At 38.5% G+C, this 15,998-nt stretch overlaps 1 protein-coding gene and 1 pseudogene across 1 annotated transcript; both read left to right on the plus strand.

The window, feature by feature from the left end:
* The first annotated feature begins 4,968 nt into the window (after window positions 1-4,968).
* On the plus strand, window positions 4,969-15,525 carry LOC111340705 (uncharacterized). Its single transcript, XM_088724957.1, has 3 exons — window positions 4,969-5,136; window positions 8,100-8,375; window positions 15,021-15,525. The coding sequence occupies exons 1-3, from the start codon at window positions 4,969-4,971 to the stop codon at window positions 15,189-15,191; spliced, it is 615 nt and encodes a 204-aa protein (XP_088581083.1). The 3' UTR covers window positions 15,192-15,525.
* Window positions 12,398-13,186, plus strand: LOC148728404 (uncharacterized; annotated as a pseudogene).
* Window positions 15,526-15,998: the final 473 nt, after the last annotated feature.

Here is a 15,998-nt window from a genome sequence, read left to right on the forward strand (position 1 = left end):
ATTGAATAGACAGTGTGAATTCTCAAAAGCTATGGACTACAGAATTCAATTTCCCATGAGGCAACAAAACAAAAATGTTTTGTTTACTCTGTTTATCGAGCTCTGATATCCCTGAGCATGTTGTTCTTGTGTTTGTTTATCCAGTGATATCATTTTGGGGCATCTAAATCAATACGCCAATAGAACCAATAGGGAATCTTGCCGGAGTATAACGTCCCTGTTGGCTGATCGCGGTAGAAATATTAGAATTGGCTGTAGCATTAGAGGTACAAGTCGTATTGATCGGATCGAATTGTAAGCATTTCGAGGATTTCCCACGGCACGAAGCTTGGATTTCTCCACCGTCGCTCTCAACGCTCAATAAGCGCTTCTTTCTGGGAAGTTCTCGATCCTTGAAGATTTCCTTCAATTCATCTTTGAGCTCTTCAAGATGATCAGAGGCCTTTTTAAACTTGATCAATCGTCGGTAGCAAGCTTTACAAACTGACAACTCGCTTGTCGCTGAATAGCAGCTCACATTCAGATCCAGACAGGAACTAATATTCGCCGGAAATTCAAAAGAACTTTTTTCCAAAAACATAAATTTTTTCTTTTGTCTCAACTGAGGTGAAACAAATAAAACAACGATCACTTTGCAAAACCTTCTTCAGCGTTTCCTTCAGCAAGAAACTACGATGAAATGCAGAATTTGAAAACGCAGGAATAACGATATTGATTACAATCTCTTGTGCTCTGATTGGTCACATAAGAAACAATGTCAGTGATCTCATTGGTGCAAAGACAACAAAGGGAAAGGAATGTTGTTCGAACTTGGAGCAGTCGTTTGTGGGGAGGAGCGTTGCGTGACGAGACTAAAGGCGGCTGCGAGGGAGACTATTTAATCGGGGATGTCGCGAGCTTTCTGAACCAAAGCCTAAGCAATCTGGGATCACTTTTATCACTTATTTGATAATCGCCTTATGTAACCACATTTTGTTTACTTTACATGGTGTCGAAGCAACAATTCTGAAATATCTATAATATACTAGGCCAAGATTTCCTTGTCATCCCAACCCATTCAAAAATGTACATGATTTATTTAATCAGAAACTTGGTTCCTATGTCTTGACCGACTTTCACGCCCGCTCTAATTTGCCTAGTTTCAAGGAATCAGTCCCCGTTTTACTCTCTCTGTCGACTACGGCTTTAATCCTGAATGATATGAAGGTCTTTATCAGCTAGAAAATTAAGAAAGGTAGCTTTGCTTCACTTAGTTTTGCACCGCTCGGTCAGTACTGCAAGGACTTAAGTTGAGTCGGTTCCAGTAAACACTTTATCCATGCTTACTAAAATGCAAGCATCATCGATCTAATCGTGTTTTTGATTTCTTGCGTGAAACCCATTTCGCGAAGTTGTGCCCGGCTGCGTCAAATTTCAGTCCAGAAATCCAAAACATCACTTTCAAGAAAACAAAACAAACGGAATTCGAAGTTAAGAAGGAGTTTCAACATGATAGTTCGCGCTAAGGCTGAAATTAAAAGAAAGTTAGGTGAATGTCACAAAACAAAGCAACCAACGTACTCAAAAAACTGCTCCCCATTTTCACCGAAAGCTGTTTCTTTTTCCTATATTTAAATCTATACCAATCTTTTTGTCAATGCCAAATGTATAGAATTTGATTCCTTAGGATAGCATCCAAACAAGTCCAATGGGATTTATTCTTGTGAAACAATATAACTTAACGAACGAAAAAGTATGTTCTAGCATGTCAAGTTAAAAGGAGTACAAGTAGCTTCGCGTAACATCGTAGCCCTATGGCCGCGACTTCAGCGAGTTACAAGTAATAACTGGGGGAAATTTAACTGCAGGAAATATTACTCAAAAAAGGTAACCTATCTTATAACAATAAAATTTTAATCTAATAACGTGCCTTCTGTTCAGTTTTCTGATGTTTTTGTAAGTAGTTAGTAAAAGTTATATTTACTCAGTTTTGCTATCACATAATTCCACTTGGCCTCCATTAAATTACGTGGGACTCAGAGCCACTTCAGTTAAAACTAGACGCATAGCTACGTGAACTCGGGCTTTCAATATGGCACATCCGAAGTTATCTTTAGGGGACTGCCATATTGCTATCGTTACTGTCGTCACACAATTTCGTCATTGCTGGTCACGAATAAGTAGTATACTTGTGTTTTTTTTGTCTACTGGAGTGTAATGAATGTTGTTATGGTACTAGACAACAATTAAAATAGTATTACCGGTATAGGAGTTAGTTTATTGAATTTCAACCTTTGGCATCTGTAAAACTTTTCAATGACTTTGAAGGTTGAGTGTTAGAAAATTGAAGGACCACTTTTGGAAAACTTTGCATAAGCAATTTTAAAATTATTTATTATTATTTCTCAGCTTTTCCATTTAAGTACTGTAATTTTCAACTTGAAAATCGCTAAAGATAAAGCATAGCAAAAATTAACCCTTAGTCCTCAAATTCAAGTACTGTTAAGGCATTAAATTTTTCATTTTTAAATTCAAGCATCTTCAAGGACTTTCAGGACTTTTACGAACCCTGGGTAGCTAATGTATTTGCCTTTAACTGCAAGAAGGGAATTTTTTATCTATTATAGGTACCAAGTCATAGTTTGTTGCCAAATGTTCACCCAAGGGTAGTTGTCAGAAATCAGTAGATTGAATCAATATTACTGTTCAATAATTCATATTGTTTTTGATAGGAAAATCTCTGAATATTGAATGTTGCTGATTGCTACAACGAGAGAAGCAGTGCTATTTACAGTTTTAGTATATTAAATTAGAGGCATTTGACTTTCATTAAATACCAAGATGGAATACACATATTTTGACCTTTTCGCGGGTTTAAAAATACATGTCATACAAGGAACTGAAAACCACATCAAAAACCCTGTGCATTAATTATAATTTTTTGCAAGATATTCGAGAATTGATTTGCTGTCAACTGAATCAGACAATATTCCCTCACTGTTATCACTTTTAGAATCTAAACTTATTTCAGTCTCACAAACATCAACAGTTTTTGGCAAATCATCTTACAGTAATACTTCTTTAAAGATGAATTTTCTTATAATCTTTTGCCATACTGAATAACATTAGACAAGGGATTTGAATTCCAATAACTACATGATTTATTACAGGGTAGCAGAGTAAATAGACAGCCACAGCACAACTCGCATTTAACTTTCTGGTTGCACAGGCATCGACAAAATTGTTGCAATTTTCAGATACAAGTGATTGAAGGGCTCTATCTAAGGAGGTACTCGATGAATAGTACCGGTGTAGCTCTCACTGTACTGAAGTTCATAATCAGCCTCTAACATATTTAAAAGTGTGGGTAATTCTGTCTGCATTAAAAAAAAATTATTGTCTGGTTAACTGAGACAAACATGAATACAACTGATTTTCATTACTCATTATTGACACGAGATAATTAGCAGAATTAATTCCTTGTTTGTTATTGTAAATCAAAGAGCATAAACTCATTACGACACATTGTTGTCCGGAATTTTGTCCAAATATCAACTCATTAGCTTGGCTATATGGTGCCATTATTGTTTTGCCAGGGTTAATGTACATTGGAGTAGGACCAAGATTTTTCTCAACATCTGAACTCAGTTGAAATTTACAATACTTTGACGCGTGTGTCTGACTCTTATAAAGACACAAGGGTCTATTACAAGAAGACATTAATAAATACCACTGTAGTGTATTGTACCGGAAGTGCGAAAAGGTTGTGTTCGTAGGCATCCCGTGATGCCTAGGGAAAGTTGTTGTTGTGATACTCGTTGGCTGCCATGTGGATAGTGTGTTGATTAAAGTATTCAAATCAAAGGACATCGAGGGTTTTTATTGCTGTATATCCGAATATCACAACCACCTTGCTCTATACTTCAATTTCATTATCCTCTGATATACCCTCACTGAACAATTCAACAAATACTTCTTATCGTGTTTTGTAACTTTATTTAATCTTATACCCTCTTCGTATTTAGCATACATTATATTCTTTATTACATGACTCAGGCAGTCAGAGGGCCAATGACTAAGATAAACCAATCAAAATGCTCTATTGCCGGTCCAATATACTCTAAGTATTGGACCGGGAATTGTCCCGAATGGTCCCGAATGATACCGCACTTGAGTCCCTTTGAACTTGAAATTAAGATGGCAGACGAGGACGAAATCTTTGGAAAATCTCGTCGAAAAACTCCAGAATGGATGGCTGACTTTGAGAAAACCTGTTTCAGCCTTGAATTAGAAATTTTCAAAAGCACGACGAATAATGGTGAACCAGCTCCAGCGGTGGAAACACCGAGTACGAGCGAGATAAGTAACCAAGATGGTAACCATATAGCTGAACGCGAAAGCAACAGTGACACTCAAAAACTCGAAGATTTTATTCCGGCACAAAAGTCAAGCAGTACAGTCAAGAAAACAAAGTCTGAAATGAGAGCTCTAAAGCGGTTTTGTTCCACAATTGACGAATCAAGAGAACCAGAAACTATGACTGCAAAGGAACTCGACAAACTACTTTCAAGGATTTTTAAAGGTATTACAAAAGAAAATAGCGAAGAGTACGATCCGAGTTCACTCACGTTCATTTCAAAGAAGCTTCCAGCGCTACTACTTTTCTGAGAAGAAGTTACTTTTCTATATCTTTGAAGATGACGAGTATTCCCGCAGCCGTCAGGTCCTCGCCGCAAAACGAAAGAGCCCCTTTCAAAGTGGTTTCGGCAACAAGCCAAACGCTACTCAGGAATTAACAGAAGAAGAACAAAAGCTCTTCGAAACCAGGCAGTTCGCTGACCACGACCCCCTTGTCCTGCAAATAACCCTTTGTTGGTTTCTTATGTTGCATTTTGGTTTTCGAGCCAGAGACGAGTCCAGAAATCTGTGCTAGGGAGGTGTACTGCTAAAAAAGATCCTGAAACCGGCCGAGAACTTCTCGTTTGGAGGATGGAGAAAGGATCAAAATCAAGGCAAGGCAGCAGTGAAACTGGCCACAGACGACTTTTCTCCCCAAAGCTCTTCGCTACAAGTGATGCTAGATGCCCGGTGAAAATCTACAAACCGGCGTTCGAGAAACACAGGCCTGATGAAATGAAGAAACCAGCGACCAAGAAGGTACATCATTGAAAGCGACGACGAAGATTAAATATTTTCCGTCCCGCTCGATTTGCCGATTTCTGATCGCTAATTCCAACTTTTAGCGACGCCTATGTTGCCATTTACCCGAGTTTCGGCATGAAACGAATTTCCATTAAAGACGTTGGTTTTAAATTTGTTCAAAACGACAAAGCCTTAAAGTATTGCACTTTGATAAAAATTTTTCCCTTTCGTCGTTAAAACCTTTCAGTCGCAGAATCAAAGTTTCAGTTGACTTTTCAGGACCTTGCGAGAAACTACGCGTTGAATGAAAATGGAACGTTGGCTTTTCTGACAGTTTTGACAGCCCCTGTCACGCTTAATAGACTTTGTACCAATCAAAAGTTCAATTAAAAGTATCTCAAACTGATGCTTGCGTTGTAATGGCTTACACTTCAAAACAACACGAAGAACTTACGCGTTACGTTATTTTGTTTGTTCTTAAAATATAACGAAAAAAATAAAAGCATATTTCATCTGCCGTAAAATGTACACATGCTAAGCCCTCAGAATCGGGTGCTTTTTATCCTGTACATTTTCCCCATAATGTTGCATGGAATTTGTGAAAAACCTTCAAAGCTTTCTTCAGTCGTATTATAAATCTCTTATTAACCAAGCTTGCTTGGGACCTTACTGGGAGAATATCGACCCTCGGTCTTTTTTGTACGGACCTCGCTGCTCTCGGTGAGTTCTTACTCATCTTACAAAGCTACTCGTTCATTCCAACGATTGATAAACCAACTAGAGTATACAGCAACTAGGCCACTCTAAATGACAACATTTTTGTAAATAAAAACTGTGGCGGAATCACAAGTTGCAACATGAACTCAGACATAAGCGACTACTACTGTCAATTCTGCTTGACTGAATTCTCGTGCGAAACAAATTTCCCTAAAAAGACCATGGTGCGTGACTTCTCTAGGTTTTCAGAAGAGGATTATAACTCTGAATTAGCGCAAGTCGGCTGGGAATCGATTCTTGCAAGAACAAATGTAAATATCGATATCCCTTTTTCAAAAATTTATAACAAACTTAACAAACTGACAAACAAACATGCTCCGCTTAAACCTCTATCAAAGCGAAAATTCAAGCAATCCTTAAAACCGTGGATTTCCAAAGGGCTAATCAAACCTATAAAAATTAAAAACGTTCTATTCGCCTCAGCGGATACCGACAAATACAAACTCTATCGAAACAAAATTACATCTCTAATTCGTCTTAGTAAAAAGCTCTATCATCACAGATATTTCACACAACATATGAACGATATGAAGAAAACATGGATTGGAATCAACGACGTACTGAACCGAAACAAAAGAATATCAAAACCCATTGTTGGCCTTAAACGACTAAACGGGAATGGTATGACGCTCAACCCAGGTGAATTGCCGAACGTACTAAAACGATTTCCTTTCTACGGTTGGCCAAAAGCTAGCGGCAAATGTACAAGATAGTAATTATCACTATAACGAATACTTAACAAATATCAATTTCACCACTTCCTTTTTCTTTGAACCAGTCATTTCATCAGATATCGAACTAGAAATCTCGCTTTTACCACCAAACAAGGCTTATGGACTATATTCATGCCCTATTCGTGTTTTTAAATGTGCAAAGAGCATACTCGCTTCACCACCAGCTGAGCTTATCAACCTCTCTGTCCAAAGTGGAAAATATCCTTCGAAGCTAAAACATGCAAAATTATCCCGGTATACAAGGGCGACGATGAGACCGACCCTAGAAACTACAGTCCCATTTCACTACTCTCCGTCTTCAAAAGAATCTTTGAAAAAATTATGTACAACCGATTGAAATCATACATCGAATATAATGAACTATTATTTGAAGTCCAGTATGGCTTCAGAGAGAAATTTTCCACTCAGCATGCAATTTTGGACAAAGTGAAAACAGTACAAACTAATATGGACAAGAAAATGTTCACATGTGGTATTTTTCTCGATTTTATTAATTAAACTATTTCATTAAACTATTTTATAGAAACTAAACTTGAATTTTCTTTCCCATGTGGAAGATTGTACAGCTATAGGAATTTATTTGACACGGTGTAAGCTTTATGCATTTCTTGTAACTCCTAAAAGTCATTACTAATTTTTGGAACAGCATGGAGTAGTATGAGTGTTGATTTTTGCGTGGATAACAACTGACATGTGGAAGATTGTACAGCTATAAAAATTTATTTGACACGGTGTAAGCTTTATGCATTTCTTGTAGCTCGGGAAAAAGAAATAAAACTCAGTGTAACTTCACTACGACATAATCTCTTCATAGCTCTACAAAGACGTTCTCGCTAACAGTTTTTTTTTGCCTTTTAAGCAATGCTCTTGGTTTCTCAAAGGAAGTAAGAAAGGTCCACACAAATCATTTTTATTAATCTCATAAAAAAACAATTCGTGAATTTATGAAACTGACTGCGTCACCGAAGAGTCACCTAACCTGCCCATACGTTTCCTGTACCGTGTCTAATACCAAAACTAGTGACCTGGTAGATCTTCTAATTGTATCAGCCCCGCTCATATAAAAAGGGCCTAAAATATTTAGTTCACCCGTGAACAGCATATTGGATGTGGACTACAGACTGATGAAACGATTGCAGGTCCCAAAGGTTTGAAGTGCTCGTCCTTTACTTATAAACAATTTATCCGTGTAACATAGTGTGAGCTCCCCCGAGGCGGCTCAAACTAAAGGATCTTCGCGCTATGAGTGAAGTGCTCCGAGAGAAACTAGCAGTCACAATCGGTGGAGTCTATCCAAAAAATTCCGCGCGAGGAAATAGTGACGACAGCTAAAGCCTCTCGCCACCCTTCCTCACAGCTGTTCCACGATATCAGTGAAATTATCACCACGTCTTCTGGGAAACTTTTCTTTTTTGGCCAAAAAATTATCGTTGCTTCTTATCAAAACAGGAGATCTTGTTTTCTTAGATCACATGGCCAACGGGATTCAACAGTTCTAAGGGTAATATTGGACCTGTCGGGTCTCCCGGACTTCCAGGATATAATGGTACTCAGGGTTCTGCAGGACCATCTGGACTACCTGGACCACCTGGTGTTCAGGGCCTTCGTGGACCATCTGGGTACAATGGTACCCAGGGCCCACCTGGACTAGGGGCCAGTTTCTGTGTTTTCAAGACTTTAAGCAGCCCTGGTATGAGAACACACGCAAGCGCTAAACAAACAGTGGAAGTCACAGAACCAAACGTAAGTTATACATCAGCTCTATATTGGGTACAGAAAAAAATTAATCGTCTTAGTCTAAATTTTAATACAAACTTTAATGAGAGAGGATTATTAGAAGGTTCTTCAAATTCATAAAAAGAACCAAAGAAAACTTCAAAGCTGTTGAACTTTACAACAAAAGTACATGGAGAAACTTTTCTAAACTCCAACGCATCTAACTTTTTTATTGAATAACAAGTCCTAAGTTAATTCTTACGAAGAAGCAATTCCTTTAAGAAATACTACCAATAAGAATCCTTTAAACTTACTCAAGCCCACTAAAGACTTAGTTTGCCACTGACACAATCTCACTATTCCCTCACAATATTTCAAATATGCCACAAAGGCTCTCTATTGGTAAGACGTTTCAGAGAGTCAGTCTCTTCAAACCATAGAAACTATTACTCCCATATGATTTAGTCCTTATATACATTCACATCGTTTTCTTAATCATTCTGGGCGCCTACAACACAACTATCCTTGTAGAATTACAACTAAACGACGTAAAAGAATTTTCTTGAAAGTGCCATGGTAGCCGTTAGCCGTAAAAATTGACAAATTTTAACCGTTAACGGTAAACATTATTTCCGATGACAGCAATGGATTGATATTAACTGTCTTTTTATTTATTTTATTCCTTTATCCTTATTTATTACAAATTCACTCCACAAGAATACACAAACAATTAGTATGAATCACAATTAAGGTTAATAAAAACCTTAAAAGGAAAAATTGTGGAGACGGAGACAACCAAAAGCGCTGACGCACCATACAAGGGATGCCCCCCTCGAATTAAAAAAATTTAATATAGCAAAACTATATTGAAATATTAAAACAAATGCCCTAATTATCCTTATCCTTAATAAAACTTAAAACATTCTTTTTAAAAGTTTCAATACTATCTGTTTCTCTAATGTGATTAGGTAAGCTATTCCATTCACCAACGATACGGTTAAAAAAACTATATTTGAGACCGTTAGTTCTGCTAAAATTTGGGACAAGGTCCTGTTTGTTATTTTTCCTCAAATTATAAGTCATGCTTCTGTCCCTACAAAATATGAGGTTATTGGAAATGTCTATGTCATAATGGCCATTAATTACATTGAACAAAAACGTAACATCCTTAATGAACCTCCTATCAGGTAATAGCAACATTTTCAATTTAGATAGTCTAGTACCATAATCATCATCAAACCTAGTGATCCATCTGGTAGCTCTTCGCTGAAGAGCCTCCAATTTGTCAATGTTACGTTTAGTATAAGGGTTCCAAGTTTCACATGAATATTCCAATAAGGGTCTCACAAGACTACAATAAAGCATTCTCATTGTTTGAACATCATTTAAGTCCCTACAAGTCCTTTTTACCAACCCTAAAACCCTATTGGCCTTAGCAGTTATTCTATCTATATGCTAGTTCCATGAGACACCACTAGCAGTAAACAATCCTAAATCTTTATAAACATTAACACATTCCAAGGGTTGACCTTCAATGTTATACTCCTCAACTAAGGGTCCCTTTTCCTGGTTATTCGCATGATCTTACATTTCTTAGTATTAATTGTCATCTTGTTCATCTCACACCAATCTGATATTTTATCTATGTCACTTTGAAAAGAGGACAGATCCTCTTGAGTATTAATAATCCTATAAATTTTGGTATCATCAGCATAAAATGCAATTGAGCACCCGTAAAATGGTCAAAAATTTAACCGTTAGCCGTAGAAGCCATCCTCCCATTGAGACCCTCTGACCAGGCACCTGCATTCTCTAAATTTCCAGAAAATAGTACTCTACATGTACAATCGCCTCCCATAACACCGATTCATAGCCGGCGGAGCAGAGGAGGAAGGGTACGAAGGGGGCGTTACCCCCAATCAAAAATTTGGGTATGAGTGAGGGGGCAAAGTCCCCTACGTTTCGTGCCGAAAATACGCTAACGCGGCATAAAAATTGGTAAAATAGTCAATCTCCTGATCTTTTCACAAATCCTTTATCAGCATCGCGCTCGGCGAAATAATGTGTTGTAAAACTTTTTATGAACAGCACCGGCCCGTGCTCGAGAAGTTTATATATAACAACTGAAGGTAGACATGATTTAACTTAGTCTGTGGGAGCCCAATCAAATGTTAACCTGAAAGATCTAAGACAGTGCCGCAAAAATTCAAGTAAGTCACAAATCGATTACTGACACTCGGAACTGTAAAGATTGCGGAGATTTGCTTATGCAAACGAACCACGGAAAGGGTATTTTGGTAAATTTGAGTCAGAGATTGTATGGGGGGTGGGGGAAGGGAAATAACCTCCTTGGGTTTCTGACCATGATGCATTTATGATAACATCATTTCGAGAAGGAGAAGTCGAAAGAAGAATATCGCGAATTTTCGCCGTCGGCTATCGTTGTATAATAAAAAAAATGTTATGCACTTGTTCATTTGCAAAAATGAGATTTAGTCATGCGCAGGGGTGGTTCCTGTGAAATGTGATTCCTGTGAAATGAGGCGCGCAATAAAACAGGTACTCGACGGTACGAAAAAGTCGACTGTTTCTTCAATCTTTGAAAACGGGAAATGGCACAATGAAAATCTCTCCATCGCCAAGATTATGAACCAGTACTTTGTGTCAATTGGGAAAGTACTAGCAAAACCGTTTCAAAGCATTTCGACTGCTTTTACTTCCAACACCCCTTCTTCTGAATTTCAATTGGATAATGTCGATGTGAACTTCGTCCGCAATGCCCTTAAATCCTTAAAACCTAACAAACCTGTTGGACTTGATAAGCTAAGTGCACGCCTGTTGACGGATGCATCTGACATCATCGCCCCAATACTAACTGGCTCGATCAATAAATCCTTCAGTGATGGAGTATTTCCTAGAGTCTGGAAATGTGCAAAAGTCATTGCATTATTTAAAGATGGAGATAAGTCAATAAAGGATAACTATCGACCAATATCAATCTTACCAACTATAAGCAAGATCATAGAGAGATCAGCACATTTTCAGTTAGGTTCCTTTTTGGAAGTAAACAGACTATTATCACAATCACAGTTTGCATTGGCTTCCCTCTGAAGCGTTCAACTTCCACTACGCTAATCGACTTTACAGAACAAGTCCTTGAAAGTATGGACAAAGGATGCGTGACGGAACAGTGTTCCTGGACCTTTGCAAGGCGTTCGACACTGTCGATCATCTGCTCCTCATCAACAAACTCAAGTCGCTAGGAGTAGCAGGAAAAGTTTAGAATGGTTCCGCTCATATCTCACTGGTCGAGTTAAAAAAATAGTGTGTGTAAATGCATTGTCCCCCCCCCCCCCCGCCAGCAGCTAAAGTCACTATGGGAGTGCCGCAGGGTAGCATTCTGGGGCCATTGTTATTCTTGGTATATATTGAAAGAGTTCAATCTACGTACATACATAGATACATAGGTTAATTGACCACTCCCCATAGGGGCTTTTCAGGGCCAACACCCGCCCATCCCACCCAGGGGAGGACATCCACCACATAGTAATCTCGTACGTGGGAAATTAACGTCTCCTACCCCTAACCCTGCAGGATACGGGGCCTATGGTTTATTCGTCCTTATCCGAGAAGACTAGAATATCTATCCATTTCTTGATTATAGAAAGGTAGCAAATTCTCCTCACTTATTTTAAGACCATGAGTATTGGTCCGGCCGGGGCTCGAGCCCCCGACCTCCCGCACAACACAATTCGGCGCTCTAACCAATGGCGCTGCTTGCCAGGTCTAAAAATAGATATGTCATCTTTGGACCCCCCCACTGGTTTAGGACAAACACTCGCAGTCTTTACAAGGAATTGTATGCGAAACGTATCAGAAGCAAGACTATTTTCGCTCAAAAAATGCTCTAACTTTCTAAAATGGTTGCAACTAGGCATTGCTTTCGGGGTACAAAAATGGCTCAAGATATCCAGAAAGATTGCCAGAACCGCTTAAAGAAATGCTGAAAAACGGTCGGAAAGCCTTCATACTGTTCCCAAAGCCGAAGCATGACTTGGAACTTTGTCAACCCCGGGTTAATGCGTGTTCTAGAAAGAATTTTTCAGTTGATAGTATCAACTACAATACTTATATTTGTGCTGTACACGGAAATCCTTGACAAAAGCCTTTTCAAACCGCTTGTTTGGAAACATTACATAGACGACATCTTCTCGCTATGGAGTACAAAAAAAGCAACAATAGAAAGTTTCATTGAAAAAGCAGACAATCATCATCCAACAATGAAATTTACGGCTGAAATTTCCGCTAAGGAAACAACATTCCTGGACGCCTACATCTATAAAGGCGAACGATTCGAAAAGGACGCAATCCTTGATGTGCGTACTCATTTTAAACAAACTGAGACATCTCAGTATACACACTATAGTTCCTGTCACCCACAAGGAGTTAAGAAAGGCTTAATAAAAGGAGAGGCTCTTAGACTTCTCAGAAAAAAAACTCCTCTCATACAATATTCAAGGAGAAAATTGCAAATTTCAAAGCGCATTTGCTAAAGAGAGGCTACCCAGAGGCCCTCATTAACACAACCCTCTCAGAGGCGAATTTCAAAAACAGGAAACTAGCTCTTCAAGAGAAACCGAAGACGAACCAACGAATCTTGCCTTTTATTACACAATACCAACCATCAGTGACCGAAAAAAAAGTAAAGCAAATTCTCATGAGACAATAGCATTTAATAGAAACAACCAGTACTAAGCGAACTATATAAAAATCCGCCACTCGTGTCTTAAAAATGAGGGCGATCGCTCAAAGACACACTCGTGAGGGCCAAACTTTGAATAGGCTATTCTAAACACGCGCTGGGAAGTCGTGTAGGCCTGTTAACCCCCCTTTTTACTTTGAACTGTTAGATCCTTAAGTTTCACGTGATCGACTTTACTTTCCTTTAGTATCTTCGCCTGAAGCCATTCTCCATCATCGATACTTGAATCAAATACATAATTTTTTCCCGACTTGATGCAGTCACGAACACGAGCGGTGAGGTCTGCTCGTTTTCCGCTTAATTTCAAGCCTCTACTGCTCGAACTTTGAGCCAGGAACACCGTCGTTTTGATTTAAAATAATTTGGATATATCAACAAAGTTGACATGGTAAATTGGCCACCGAATAGTTCGCTCCGACGAAGGGCTAACGCTCGAAACGTCAGCTTTTGTAATCGTTACGGTGGCCAATTTACCATTTCAACTTTGTTGATATATCCAAATTATTTCGTTACTCCCACCGACGCAGCCCCAAACAGTTTCTCTCGAAACTATCAGCCTTTATTCATTTGTGTTTTGATTTAAAATACGAGCTTTAGAGGCGTTTGAACTAGAGATGGGCGCATCATCGCCCATATTCATTTACTCGAGAAGTCTGTTTGTTTCTTCTAATCGCTCTAGGGGGTCAAAATTTCGTGACGTCGCAAACGCGCAGCGCCATTGAGCTAACCGGGAGGTGGCACTTAAAGATGACGCTGTTTGCCGATGACATGGCATTTTATTGTCATGAGAACTCGCCAACCAATTTGCAATCAAAGCTCAATGCAGACTTGGCAGCTATTTCATCTTGGTTACATAATAATAAGCTGACACTAAATGTTACTAAGTCGAAGTTTATGGTCATTGGAGGACGTAACAGACTAAGTCAATTCAATGACATAGCCCTTGTAGCCAATAATGATCAACTGGAGAACGTTACCAGATTTAAGTATCTCGGAGTGATCATAAACCAGCATCTTACTTGGCATGACCATATTGAACAGCTAGGTGTGCTAAAACGAATCAAGCATCTTCTCCCAGTTTATGCAAGGAGGATTTATGTGTCAACAATGGTCATTCCTGTTCTCGAATATGCAAGTATCGTATGGGGTGATAAAAATAACAACGTTTTGATGGATTATATTCAAGTTCTTCAGAATAAAGCAGCTAAGCTAGTACTGGATCGAGCGACACATTCCTATTCAATTCAAGCACTTCTTGATATGAACTGGATCAATCTATCATCCAGAAGATCAATGTAACGGTGTCTTTTTATGCATAAACTTATAAATGACAGTGAAAGAAACAGTATGATTACTCGAGGCACAGACTATCATAGCTATAATACTCGCTCCAAGGAAACTATTAGATCTGTTAATGATCAAACGAACTGGTGTCTACTCAGATCTTTTAATAGTGCATTGACAGACTGGAATTCCCTCCCAGAAGACATGAAATGTCTACCCTATGATGCTTTTAAAATTTCATTGCTTAAGTATTTTGAATTTTAATAGGTTCCGTTAGTGTGTCATCTCATGCACATCGATTTTATTATTTTCTGTTCATGACATATTTTAGATATTTCATATTTTAGATATTTCATATTTCATATTTCAACTGTGAGTGTTTACTTGTTAATTACGTGATTACTTATTTTATACATTTTTAATTTTGAGGGCCTCACTGAAAACCGCTGTGGCGAGCTGGGCTCCCTCTTTAAATATTTTTTTATAAATAAATAAATAAATAAACAAACAGGAAAAATTTTTCATCATATTAGTCTTGCGTATATCAAACTCTGAAGTTATATAGCATAATCATTATTATCATCATTTTGTCAGTTTCATAGATCTATTTTTTCTGTTTTCGGCAGAATGGGACGTTTATTGGTGTAAACTGTGATACAAATGACGCAAAAGTTTCAAAATTATCAAGTAAAGTCATCTCAGGTGGCAAGAGAGCCTACGAGTGCATTTGCGATGGTACCCTATCATCTGGAAATGCAAACATGTATTGCAACATCCACTACTGGGAGTGTCAGTAATAAGAAGGAAAACGTAAAGCCATTAGTTTAAAGAGAGTCTTTGTAGAAAAGTTAATAGAGAGTTGTACCAGAAACGAGAAGAGCAATTTAGCTGTTTAGCATATGACCAACTGCCCTCGATACCATATCTTTTGTCACTGGTGCATTAATTTTTCTCAAATGTGTCCAGTCGTAGTAAAGAGCAAAGAATGTTTACATCAAGTCATATTTGCAATCGATATTAAAAGCTTATTCTAGATTTATCCTGAAGCCATTAAGTATCGCAACATTAAAATATAGTCATATCGCTTTACCTAGTAACTACTGAAACCCTCTGAGTAGGCAGCGGCGTTCTATAAATTTCCAGAAAATAATCATGGACAGTCAGCCCATAACACCGAGTCATGATAAGCGGCGGAGCAGAGGGAGCCGCTGCCCCTACCCCAAACAAAAATTTGGTTGGGGGCAAAGCCCCCCCTGGCCAAAGGGTCGGATATATTGCTAGTGTGGCATTAAAATTGGCCAAATATTCATTCTCGTGATCTTTTCTCAAATTCTCTAACAACTGCAGCAATTTTACCATTTCATGAGACAGCGTGTGCGTGTCTATATATGAAGTTAGGGGCTATAGTTTCGAAAGAAACTGTTTGGGGCTGCGTCGGTGGGAGTAACGAAATAATATGGATAAATCAACAAAGTTGAAATGGTAAATTAGCCACCGTCATGATTACAAAAGCTGACGTTTCGAGCGTTAGCCCTTCGTCCGAGCAAATGACGAAGGGCTAACGCTCGAAACGTCAGCTTTTGTAATCATTACGGTGGCTAATT

Source organism: Stylophora pistillata, chromosome 6, assembly GCF_964205215.1.
Source record: "Stylophora pistillata chromosome 6, jaStyPist1.2, whole genome shotgun sequence".
In the NCBI taxonomy this organism is placed as follows: domain Eukaryota; kingdom Metazoa; phylum Cnidaria; class Anthozoa; order Scleractinia; family Pocilloporidae; genus Stylophora; species Stylophora pistillata.